Raw genomic sequence first — 13,360 nt, 5'->3', positions numbered from 1 at the left:
AAAAAAAAAAAAAAAAAAAAAAAAAAAAAAAAAAAAAAAGCTTGGTGGGGTAAATAGGAAAATAGGGTGCCATTAAAAAGAAAAAGAAAAAGAAAGAAAAACACTATAATGGCATTGTAAGTTGTGCTTACAACTGTTGGTTACTTTCTTAAAGTTTTCTGAGAATGTAAGAGGAAACAAATATTGTAAATCTTCAAGATCTACTTGTAATTAAGATTCCTTGCTGCTAAGAAGAGAGCGAAATCTTTGGAAGGTCCTTTGTTCCCTGAGTGGGTTAATTGGTAGGGGTAAGAAGTGGAATGAATGGAGGTGAGCTCTGCGCTTAGGCCCCCTGAGAAACAGACAATGGGAAGATGACAGGGAATGGAGCCACTGAGGTGGAGACCAGGAAAAGGGGAAATCCAAAGAGAGGTTTGTTTCCAGAGGAAATGCTACGTACTACAATATTTCACACCTTTCCCATCTTGCTACTGAGATGGAAAAGAACCACTTCTTGTTAATGCAGAGTAGAGCTGAATATATTTCTGATTTCTAGTAAATTTCTGAGTAATGTATGTAGGATTAAAAACTGAAGCTCCTCATGAAGAACCCAAGACATTTGGTTTATGTCTAGAACCATCAGTGACCTCCAGAATTTCACAAAATTGTTCAGTTTTTGGTGAGGAAATGGAAGCGCAGAGGGCTAACTGGATTCACACAGCTATTAAAGAGGAAGGTTTACACGGCTGGTTAGAGATCCTAATTTACTGATAATTCTTACTCTTGATGGGATCTAAATATCTGAAATTATTTTTCCTTAAAAATACGTCTGAGATTTCTATAATGCAGGAAGATTTGAGGGAATTAAAGTTCTATTTTATTCTCAGATTAAGATGTCTTATCTGTTTCATGCACCCTCTTTCCCTTTTCTTCTCCCTTCTCTTCTGTTCCTTTCACTCCTTTCCTTCCCTTTTTTCCTTTCTAATTTCGTTCCTTTCCTTTTATCCTTCCTTTCTTTCTCCCCTTCCTCATTCCCTCCCTCCCTCCCTTCCTTCCTTTTCTTCCTTTCCTTTCCCTTCCCTTTCCCTTTCCTTCCTTCCTTCCTTCTTTCCATTTATTCCCTTTCCTTTCCCTTCCCTTCTCTTTCCTTCCCTTCCCTCCCACCTTTCCTTCCTTCCTTCCCTCCCTCCCTCCATCCCTCCTTCCTTCCTTTCCTCTCCTCCTGTTCTTTTTTCTTTCTTCCCTTTCCCCCTTCTCCTTTCCTTTCTTTTGCCCTTCTTCCTTTCCTTCATTCTTTTCTTTTTCCTTTTTTCCTTCTTTATTTCCTCTTCTTCCTTTCTCCTCTTTTCTTCCTCCTTCCCTTTCTTCTTTTATAAATATTTTAAGGTATCTACTCCATGCTAGAACTATGTACAGTTCTTGCCCAGTCACATACCACATGTTGCAAATACAAAAGATTTTCAGATATTGATGAGTATGAGAAAACCCCAAATTTCAGAGGATAGTCATTGAGTTTGGAGACATGACTTTAGATAAGGCCCCAAAGTGGGGCTTCTCTGACATTGGGACAGAATCTGAGGAAAAAGGAAAGGTCATCCTGGCAGAAGGGTTATGATAAAAAACCCGTGGTGGGTAATAGCCAGTGTGAACAGGATGAAGGAAGAGAGAATCAAAGCTCCCTGCTGGCTTGCAAGATCCTAGATTTTCCTTTAATTGCCATGGGTCAACATTGTAGAATTTAAAGTAAGGAAATGAGATTATCCGATGAATATGTGTAAAAGATCTCTGGCTGCTGTAAGCAGTAGACACTGTAAAGAGATAAGAATTACATGATTATTACATGTACTCTGTGAGTTAACCATAGTGAGATCACCTTTGACGATGAGAAAACTGCTGCCAGGATTTACATACCATGCCCAAGATCACATGGCTTGTAAATAATGGAGGAGGCTTCACAGCCTGACCAGTACCAACTTCAAAGCCCATACCCTTTTTCAGGGTACCTACTTAAGTTGTAGCCCTATTAAGATATACAAGGTTTGACTGGAATTTTCAATAAAATATTGAAATCAGTTTTCTACAAAGGGGAAACCTCTGTATGGGGAAATCCCCTTTTGAACCCCACTTTCTGATTCCAGTTCTCTGCTAATAAAGGACTTGAAATATCCTGATGTTTAGAATCCAGTGTTCTAATTGGGTGCAGACACATTCACATCAGCTGAAGCAGCTGTATGAAAATCTGTTTCTGATGCCGGCTGAAGGACAGCAACTGAATTTCCACCTTAACTCCATCTCCTTTTCTAGCAATGGTTAATTTGAATGTGTCATATCATAGCCTGGGTACATTTTACTAATGTCAATATTTTTGCTACCTAATAGTACACAGTATTATACCTGAAATCTTCCAGCCTGGCAGGGTGCTATTACAAAAGATTGCTTAATTGTAGATTACTTCTGTACATTTAAATTTCAGTAGCATATTAAGTTGTCAGGCTTAATTACCGTTGTATGTTTAGATTATGCCACAGATTATTTAGTTCAGTACCTAGGTTTGCCAGCCTGTTCTCCTTGTGATGTGACAGGGCAGTAATTAGAGTATTACAGAAAAACCTAAAATTTCCCATGGAGATGTCCAGGAGGCCTGGCATTCTCACTGATCCTTCAGAAAGTCCTCACTCTGCTGCTCCCCCAAACCTCCCTGCCCCATCCAATTTCCCTGGGTGAATTTCTGCAAGGAATAGCCTTGGTGGTCCTAGTTTGGCTTCACATTTATGTTTATCATGACTATGAAGATGTGGAAACGCCCACTGATCCCTCAAAGGGCTCACCAGATAGGTTAGGGCAGAGTTTCTCCACCTGGTACTGTTGACATTTTCTAATTGTGTGAGGCCGTCCTTTGTACTGAAAGATGTTTAGCAGCATCTTTGACTTCCACCCACTAGATGGTGATAGCATTCCCACAGTGGTGAAAATCAAAACTGCCTCCAGACATTGTAAGGTGACCTCAGGAGACAAATTGCCACTGGTTGAGAAACACTCTGTCCCCGAGTGAAAGTGATAGAAAACTGCCTACCAGCAAATCTTATTTTAGTGCTCATTGTGGACGATGCTTTCTGCCTCCTGGTAGAATCTCACAATCCTTTATAATTTCAGTTCTTGGGGGTGTGTATTCCTGGTTCTACCTCTTACGTATGGTGGAAGAGGAGTATTATTATGGAATGAGAAGAATGATTAAGAAAGCCAAACAGGCTTCTGTGAAGATTGGGAATTTCTACATTATTAATACAAACTCCAGATAGAGACTTACGATGCCAGAATAGTTGGGGAAGATTCTGGGTAACAGCCCTTTGCTATTCATAGGTTGCCTCAAAATGTTCTTAAAATGTGACCTCACCGATGTGACAGTGCCAGATAAGCACTTCATTAGGTGGGTCCTTAGAGCCCATCTGGATCTATGTTTCCCCATCACACAAATGGGTATGATCCCATAAACAAGCCCAACTTAGCACATTCTTCTCTAACCTTTTCTTTTCATCTTTTTGCTTAAGCACACTCATACTCATAATGACTCAAATACTTTGACATTCCTTCCATTTCTTTTCTCTTTGCCTTTCCAAGTTTTTTTCTTTCTTTCCTCAACCTCCTTCCCCCAAAACCAGTCAGCTTCTCCTTTAAGGGCAACCTTCTTGCCTGTAACAGAGTACCCGACATATCATAAAAAATCAATTTTTTTTTGTTGATTTAATGAATAAAGTAGGAAAATCACTAGATATAAAGGAAACTAAAGTTAAAATCATAGGTTTATGTTTTTTCTAGTCCCTAAAGAAGGTGAAATTTCAATAACAGTAATAACAGGAAGAACTATTCACCTAGACCATCAACTAAATGACTTATGGTGTTGTCAGTTACCCTGGGCTTATATTGTGCATGCATTTTCATTGTATATGGATTTATAAACTTTTTTTTTTTTTGCTCTGTCACCAGACTGGAGTTCAGTGGCACGATCTTGGCTCGCTACAGCTTCCGCCTCCTGAGTTCAAGCAATTCTCATGCCTCAGCCTCCCGAGTTGCTGCGATTACAGGCAAGAGCCAACACACCAAGCTAATTTTTGTGTTTTTAGTAGAGACAGGGTTTCACCATGTTGGTCAAGATGGTCTCAATCTCCTGACCTCGTGATCCCCCCGCCTCGGCCTTCCAATGTGCTGGGATTACAGGCGTGAGCCACTGCACCCTGCCTATACTGCTTTTAAAGTGAATACTTGTTCTTTGTCCAATTATGGACAGTTACCAGCATGCACACACACACACACACACACACACACACACAAACAAATAAATGAATCCAAGGAGTGACCCTAATTGCTAAGCTAAGGATTCCTATGGCAGAACAAAACAGCACTTTTATGGAACTTTAGATTTGCTCAGCAGTGGTAGGGCTCACCTCTCCTGAGTCTGGCTGTTCATGGCACTTTGATATTCATGAAGTGCCTTGTTATTAGCTCTGCTTTGGAAAACACCCTGAAACCCTGGTCTCTGGGTTGGGATTGGTTGCTTAGTGAAGGTCTGTCTAACAGCTAGCTCAGTTTGCCCACCAAAGATTAGATTACTGTTTTATTCCTTTGTGCCAATAACCTTATATTTTCTTGCATAGCAACAGTGTCTAAGAGTCAGAGAGAGATTTTTGGTTTCCCAGTTTGAATCATGAACATTTTTATCCATAGCCATTATCATGAAAAGCCTTGCAATGCCTTCAATGCTAACTTCTTCAAGTGCCATGCAAAGTGGGACAGCTGTGGTCAGAGGTTGCATGGCCCAAGGATTGAGTACCTGATCTTGATACAGAGAATCAATTGTCCCCAAGGAACATAGCTGGATCCAGGGGAGTTCAATCATGACTTACTTTTATTTCTTGAATTGGAAATCTGTTTTAGATACAGAAAATTCTTTAGTAACAGTACTTTTAGATTAGGTTGAGGGGATGGTAGTCAATTTTTAGAAATAGACTAATGTATAAGCTTTTTCCCATTTTGAGGAAGAAGAAAAATCACAATTTTGTCACAGGGATTGACCATAGGCACATTTTGGGCACAGTGAAATGTGCAGAAGCACCTCAGGTGTCACAGGCTCATTTGCTGCAATTCAATGAGTATTTGTTAAACATCAACCAAGTGACAGTAATTGCAATAGGCACTGAGAGAAATACAAAGGGAAAAAAGACACGATCCCCATCCTGGAAAGACCCTTGCATTTCCCTCACCATCTCCTTCTAGTCTGAAGTTGAAGTATGACAGTTTTAGTCTATAGATGTTACAAAAGATCTTAGTCTTCTAAAATTCATATACTGAAACTATCTCAGAAAGGAAAAGAGAATCATGGTTCATTCTCTCAACCACAAAACTAACAATTTTAACTTGATTGCATTAGATCTATAAGATCCAATGAGAATTTCATAATAATAATAACTATAGTAGTACCTCATTAATTAAAATAATATCCCACATGCTATGTTCACTAACAACAAAAATGATAACATTTCAAAATTGTGTTTTTTCCTTAAAAATGAAAAAATCAAAAACCTGTGTTAAGTGCATTCCATTTAGAAGATGCATACCATTATCCATTTGACTTAGAATTCCAGAGCCCTGAACTGTGGGCTATTTCTACTATAGGATTCTCAGGATTGGAAGGGACCTCAGAGGACATCTGGCCCACCCTCCTGCTCCCCATAATTAAAATACTTCAAAGAGGAGTTAATTCTCTTTTCTTTTTCCATATGTCCTAGCTTCTTGTCAGGGGTGCTGTTCTCACCTGACACTGAGGGTGACGAGTCAGAGAAGGAGTCAATTTGCAAAGATCTGATGGTGAGGGTCGCCAGGATGGCTTCTGTGTCTACCAAAGTCTGGCTGCTTGATGGCTTGGATGCGGGGGACAAGACAGCACACATGGAGCATTGCTCTATGTTGGCCGCATGGAGGTCTGCAGAATAAAGTGCACATCCCTAATGAGAGGAAAACAGAGAGAGGAGGCACTTGTCTGATGGAGGGATGCTATATCATGGCTCATGGTAGTGGCTCTTTGTGAGTGATGTAATTTTTCAGCATTGAGCTCCAACCTTCACTGATTTGATTTTAAAACTTAGTTACCTCATATCTGATACATTTAACCTTATCAAACATTAATATTTTAGTGTGAATAAGTTTCATAGATTCTTTCCTGAAAGCAAGTTTGGATGAGGCAGAGGAGAGTGGGGAGGGAGGAATATAAGTCCACGCCACTGACTCAGGTGGAAGAAGAGAGTAGGGTCAGGGTAACAGTGATGAGGAAAAAAATTCAGAGAAAAGAGAGGTTATGGATCTAGAGGCAAAACGTGCATCCTCACAATATTGCTAGTACAAACAGCTGGCCCTACTTGTACTCTCTGGCCCTACTTGTACTCTCTGTACTCAAGGTGGCAGTTGCTTCTTTCTTTGGTGGGAAAACAGAGATCGATCTGGTACTGTCTTCCAGTAGGTTGGAGTCCAATATAGTGGTAATTCCTAACACTAGCTGGATCAGATTTGCTCTTTTTTTTTCTGCCTTTCTTTGAGATGGAGTCTCGCTCTGTCGCCCAGGCTGGAGTGCAGTGGCCGGATCTCAGCTCACTGCAAGCTCCGCCTCCCGGGTTTTTTCTGCCTTTCAATGGACTTAAGCAGGAGAGGTAGTACAGGGAACTTTACAGTGGCTTTTTTAAAAAGCAAATGCAATTTGCTTCTTGAGAGAATTATTTTTGAAATTTGAAAAATATTCCTTACATTAGATTGGTGCAAAAGTAACCATGGTTTTTGCCATTACTTTCAAATATGTTGCCAGCATTATGAAAATGCTTTGGTGCATATCTCATGAAAATGAAATGCTTTGGTGCATTTCACAGTGCACATAATGGACTCCTCAACCAGTGAAATGGTGGCATAGAGTGGGAAATAGATATACGCACGTTCTGGGAAAATATAGTTGCAACCACAATACCACATAAGCAAAATCCCTCCTCTCCATACAGCTGTCAGGGACCATGTGGCATTATATGGTTCATATAAAATGTCTCCAGAAAAGATGAAAATGTTAGAGCACAAAGGCTGGCCAGTATTAGCTTAGGTGTAACCATTAAATTATAATCAGACTCAGAAATGCAGAGAAATTCTTATTTGTACAAAGACCATAAAACATGGTGATTCAAGCATTAACTCAAGAGCCACAACATCTGGATTTAAATCCTAATTTTGTTACTTACTGGCTGTGCAATCTTGGTCAAGTTACTTACTCTTCCCATGCTTAAAGTTCAATAAATTTAACATCTACCCATAGGGTAGTTTTGAGATTAAATGAATTAATATAGGGAAAATATTTAGAACAGTTTCTGGCATCTGGCAAGCACTGTAGAAGTGCAATATTATTATCATTATTAATTCTAGTCCCATTAATACTGAAATCCTTATAATTATTAACTATTCCTTATATGATACTTACAGGTAGAATGTATATCTGGGGAAAATTCTGGAGAAATCGCCATTCTCTCTGTAGATAGTCCAGAGACCCAACGAACACTATGTCCTTCAGCTCATTCCTGGTATAGTTGCTGGCTCTCAAGGGCATTACAAAGTTCCGAAGCCCTATCAGGGCTGAATGGGCATCTCCAAATACACATGCTACAATGTGGTTTCGAAACTTATGTTTTGACTTGCGAGTTCGTTCCTAAGGATAAGGATTTCAGAGTCTGGTCATTTTTATAAACAAGATGAGAATCCCTCCAAATGGACCGCTGCTCCTCCTCCCAATTCTTCTAGGTACATCCACAGCCCTACTTTCATAAGGTGAATAGAATTTTGCAAATTGTTTATAAAAAACAGAACTCATGCGTAAGTGGTGCAATTACACCTTTTACTTTTTTTGTGGAATTTCTTTTTTATTTCACTCTCTTTTTAGTTTTCTATTAGCTTGGAGTGTATCAACTAAAACTCAGATTAGCATCATTCTTCAGGGTGTGAAATCATTGGACCAAATGGAGAAAAGATTTCTTGATTTTTATTACATATTTTTAGCCTTGTATGTGCCACAGTAAAATTCGGTGAAAACAAAGACAATCCAAATTAAATGCTAAATTATGTCTTTTAGTGTTATACAGCAAGCTGTATAACATATTGCAGTATTCAGTGGGTTTTCATTCATTAATTTGAACCATATGAATTTGCCTTTTTATGGGTCAAAAATGGTTGAACAGTGGCAATTTCATATGGTTCAGTTGAATACACTGAACTGTTTCTATAGACTCCTGCAGCAAGGAAATTCATCAAACAAAATGCATAAAAGAAAAAGAAATATTATAAAAATTTCATTTCCCCATCCTGTGTCCAAGTGTTCTCATTGTTCAAGTCCCACCTATGAGTGAGAACATGCGGTGTTTGATTTTCTGTACTTGTGATAGTTTGCTCAGAATCATGCTTTCCAGCTTCATCCATGTCATGGGGTTGGGGGAGTGGTGAGGGATAGCATTAGGAGATATACCTAATGTAAATGAAGAGTTAATGGGTGCAGCACACCAACATGGCACACATGTACATATGTAACCTGCACGTTGTGCACATGTACCCTAGAACTTAAAGTATAATAAAAAAATTTCATTTGATCTCAAACATTTGAATATGTCTCATACTACTATCAGCATTGCCAATTATTAACATTGTCCCTGTGTCTCTAAGTTGAAAACAAAACAATATGTAAGGAATATATTTAGGTTTCTCGCACAGTTACAGAGACCCATAAAAACAATAAATGTAACTTTTAAAGAATGATATTCCTGTGAGAAACTTATCTTAAGCCTGTGTGTGGTTTCTTTCAGAGTACGGCTAATGTCTCCTCTTAAGAGCACTGAGATGTGACAGAGAGAACCCTGGACTCGGAGTCAGAAGACGTGATTTTATATTCTGGTTCTATTGTTAGCTATATGACTGAGCAAATTACTTAACTTCTCTGGTTCTCAATTTCTTTGTGTATAAAATGGAAAAAAAAAAAACAAAGAGTTAATTTTGTTGTAGGACATAATATATTGAAAGTGTTTATTTCTTAACTCACTAAAAGTTGTTCAATAACTATCAATCAAATTTAAAAGTTATTGAATTTCTATATTTTCAAAGGAGGACACTTAGACGCTGGTACAGAATAAGTTAAGTGTATTTAAATTTCAGCATGAGCATTTCCTACATTCCTAGACACACAAAGACTCAGAATACTTCAAATGGATATATCATTCTTTATGTCAGTTCTTTGCTCGGTTAAATGGCAATCTTCTATGAAACAGGCATTGATGAAATTTAACAGGATAAACAAGTGGCATCTGACATTTCAACAATTAAAAGTTTACCAAATTAGCATATACTGGGAATACTGTACTGTACCCTCCTTCCAAGAGGGATCTCCCTGCAAGGGGAAATAAAGCTACTTGTCTGGAGAGCCTTCCTAGAGTGATATGAATCTTAACCAAATCTATTAAATAATTGTCTCTAGCTAATCCGATTAGTTTTAACTTGAATAATGAAGCCTCTAACGGTATTTAATGTAACATGTCTAAAGTCCAACAATTGCTCTTCTGAGTAGAACTGAACAATTAGAAACAAGATACATGGCAGAGTGCATTAATGGGCACAGCTAGAGAGGCAATTTCTCCAAGAAACTGTGGTACAAAACTGTCTCCTGATTAAGAAAGGTGGTGGCTATTGGAGGAAGGGGAGGATGTCCTATTTGTTCAAAGTAACTTAAATTGATCATTTCTACTTGACCCTTTTGCAGATGAAACCAAGTTTAAAGGCTCCTCGAATTTTGCAATCCAGATATTTCTTTCCTAGGGGCACACATTTCAAATTTCTTAGCATTTTTAAAACTAGAAGGCATCCTAAAGTTAACAAAAGACTCAGTTGGTATTCTGAACTATATTCCATATCAAGTATCATAAGGGAAGTATCAATCATGGCAACCTGTCTGCATTCTTAATAAATATGATCTAATAAAACTGCTGCTATTTCCATCCTTTGGTCTCAAATGTCTCAATCTGCAACCAACTTCCTAACCTTTCTAAAGATTTGCCTCCCACTAAAAATATGTTTTTCTTCCTGCTCAACGGATGTTTATTTTGTATAGTTCAGAATAAGACATAATTGCTAAAATGGTGAGTTTCAGCAACCCTAATAGTCTTCCAGTTGGTATGACAGCTCTGACAGTTTTGTGTTTCTGATCAAATGATGGATCATGCTTTTACAAAAGTTGAAATATATTCTGTCAGGACATTGGCACTGAGCCACAAAGATGTGTATGTATGCATGTGTGCATTTATCAAAAAAGTGAACTAAACTACTTTTGGAAAGCAAGAATATAAGTATCAATTAGTCATATATAAAAATATATATAGGGTTCATACAGCATGCAAACAATCATTTTTATTAGTTAAAGTTATCAGCTACTACTTGTAAGGTAAACCACTAAGATTATACTTGAATTTCCAACTCCAGAAAATTACAGTAGGTGGGCATCTAGAAAGCAGGTGCCAGACCCTGGGTTAGGATACAAGACTTTTTCCATCTTAGTTGCAGGTATTTCTGTGAGTTGAGTTAGTTTGTCTCTTTGAGAAGAGAGACAACGACATGACTGTAATATCTACAAAGATTCACCCTGGTTGTATGAAGTGTTTAGGAGGCATATTTGTGGCTAATGTGTTAAATCTAAGTAGAGCCAGCTTTAAGAAAAACCACTACAGAAAATCCAAATTTCAAAACCAATACATTAGAAAAATTCTTATTTACTTAAAAAAAAAAAAAAAAAAAAAAAGACTGCAGAGTCCTTGTAAACAGTAGGTTTCCCTGGTGCATTTAAATTAATTAGATTTACTAGGAAAACAGCAAAACTTCAGGAAAACATTATTCTGAATAACTGAGTCAGCTAAACTGTTAAAGGAGAGAGGAAATAGTTGAAGACATATAATTGTTTGAAATTCCAGCATATTACTCATGTAGGCTTTGTCAAATGCCTCATGTGTTACTTTGTATATTATTCACATGGCTGGTGAGGGATACGGATTTTTTTTTTTCTTTTTTTGACAAATTCATAGTTTACAAAGAGAAGTGACAGGTGCTTATGACTAACATAGGAACATCATTTACCCTAAGAAATGCTTTATCTTATTTGAGATTTGATGATGCAAGATCACCTACCAGAGTCACCTTGTCCAAAGAGATTGGTTTGCACCAGTGAAACATCCCACTGCTATCAAGCTGGTCAGAATCTTGTTCTACATCATGTGGAAAAGTCCTAAATAGGAAGAATGGAGAGTTAGTTTGAGACTATTTGGAGTTCCTCTGTAAGAAAGCCGAGATGTAAAACTCATCAGAGCTTTGAGATCAAAGAGGAGAATAGCATAAGTAGAATGACCACAGGTCTGTAAGACTCTAGAATAAAGGCTTAGATGTGAAGAGCACAAAGAGCCCAGACTGTATCATAGCTGAAGACACACTTTGGGCAAAAGCCACATCGGGATTTTTTTTTTTTTTTTTGCCTTAGATTATATGTACCTTGAAGATAGTTATTTCTGCTTTTAATTTTGATACTGTACGATACTGTTATTCATTGGTAGATATCATGAGCAGTGTTTTGGGCACCTGAATATAGAATTTACATAGCTGTGAGAGATTCAATCATGGGTGATATTTCTCTCCTTAGCATATTTTCCTCCTGTCTCCTTTCCATATATTTTTCCGAATGGGTCCCTGTTGAAACATTCTGATTTAGTAAATACTTTTTGCATTCTTTAAAGCTTTCATCACTGGTCTGCATTTGCCTAGACTTTGCTTTGATCTTGATCTAAGTCTTGGCAATGCCATCCCTGTGGTCACCCCACACTGCAGTTAGACACAAGTTTGTTTCATAATATATTCAATCCATGACAGGGTTGGATGTTCTTTTGAAAAATCCCACTCTCATCCTAAGGAATGCATATTTGCTTGTGAGAAAATAAGAAAACCCTTGTCAAATTACAGAAAATCGAGGATTAGAAAGGCCTTTATCAGCCAGGAAAATCTAGGCTTACACTGCAGAAACAACCTCAACATCCCCAGGGCCTAACACAACACAACTTACTTCTTCTCACCTACATTATCTATTTTACTCAGGTGAAAAGATGTCTGTGCTCCACACAGCCAGCCAGAACCTGGGGGACAGAGGCTCTACCATCTTATGGCCTCAACATCTGGAACATGCATACTCCTCAGTCACCAGGCAGGGGAGGAAAAAGGAACTGGAGAACCAAGCCTAGGCCTCTAACTGCTTTGGCCCAGGGTGACTCGCTTCATTTCTCCTCACATCTCATTGGTCAGAATTAGTCACATGGCTCCTGCTGACTTTAAGAGGTCTGGAGAACATGGGAAGTAACTTAAATTGTTCAGTAAACATTTCTGTCTCTGCCAGAAACTTTAAAGACTACCCGCCCTTATTTTATGCATAAAAGTCAAAGAGCTAACAAAGTACAAAACTGGCATTTGAATAGAGTGCTGAAGTTGAGGTTACCAACCTCACCATATCCAGCTGCTTTCCTTCCTGAGTATAGGGACAGGTAGGTGGGGCCATGTGACTAGCTCTGTCCAATGAAATGTGAGAAGAGATGGGTCAGGCAGTGAGAAGCTCTCAGGTGAAGTTCTCAGGGTCTCTCCTAGCCTGGCTGCTCCAGTGGGCACCTTGAGCTGAGTGCCCTGGCCTGCTTGGCCTATGCTGGACATGTAATGTGAACAAGAAATAAACCTTTCTTGTGCTCAGCCACTGAGATTTCATAGCTGTTATCAGGGCATAAGTCCATCCCATTCTAACACCAATTCCTTTTGCAAAACACATGTTCCATGGTATATTAGTAACTGGAGACATCCTAGAAGTAACCAGAGTTTGAGAGCAATGGCCCCTCTTTGACAGTCACTGATATGGTCTGGCTGTGTCCCCACCCAAATCTCATCTTGAACAGTAGTTCCCATAATCCCCATGTGTCAGGGGAGGGATCCAGGAGGAGGTAATTGAATCATGGGGATGGTTACCCTCATGCTGGTCTTATGATAGTGAGTGAGTTCTTAGAGATCTGATGGTTTTATAAGGGGCTTCTCCCAAAATTCACTTTGCACTTCCTCCTGCCACCATGTGAAAAAGGACTTCCTTGCTTCCCCTTCCGCCATGATGGTAAGTTTTTTGAGACCTCCCCAGCCATGCTAAACTGTGAGTCAACCAAAACTGTTTGCTTTATAAATTACTCAGTCTCAAATATTAGCAGTGTGACAGAATAACATAGTCACAGTGCACTTTAGCCTGTGAAAGGTTCTGACA

The 13,360-nt window shown here is 38.8% G+C and overlaps 1 protein-coding gene across 1 annotated transcript in view; it reads right to left on the bottom strand.

Annotated features, from left to right (window-relative positions):
• KCNU1 (potassium calcium-activated channel subfamily U member 1) overlaps window positions 1–13,360 on the bottom strand; it is a 168,085-nt gene that overhangs the window by 18,637 nt on the left and 136,088 nt on the right. The window contains exons 20-22 of the mRNA XM_023214649.2: window positions 11,215–11,311; window positions 7,484–7,708; window positions 5,789–5,978 (exon numbers count right to left, since the gene is read on the bottom strand). Coding sequence (XP_023070417.1) covers window positions 5,789–5,978; window positions 7,484–7,708; window positions 11,215–11,311 — 512 coding nt within the window. The remainder of the gene's footprint in view (window positions 1–5,788; window positions 5,979–7,483; window positions 7,709–11,214; window positions 11,312–13,360) is intronic.

This window comes from Piliocolobus tephrosceles, chromosome 7, assembly GCF_002776525.5.
Source record: "Piliocolobus tephrosceles isolate RC106 chromosome 7, ASM277652v3, whole genome shotgun sequence".
In the NCBI taxonomy this organism is placed as follows: domain Eukaryota; kingdom Metazoa; phylum Chordata; class Mammalia; order Primates; family Cercopithecidae; genus Piliocolobus; species Piliocolobus tephrosceles.
The sequence above is the reverse complement of the archived record's forward strand: the minus strand, read 5'-3'. Positions and strand labels throughout refer to the sequence as shown.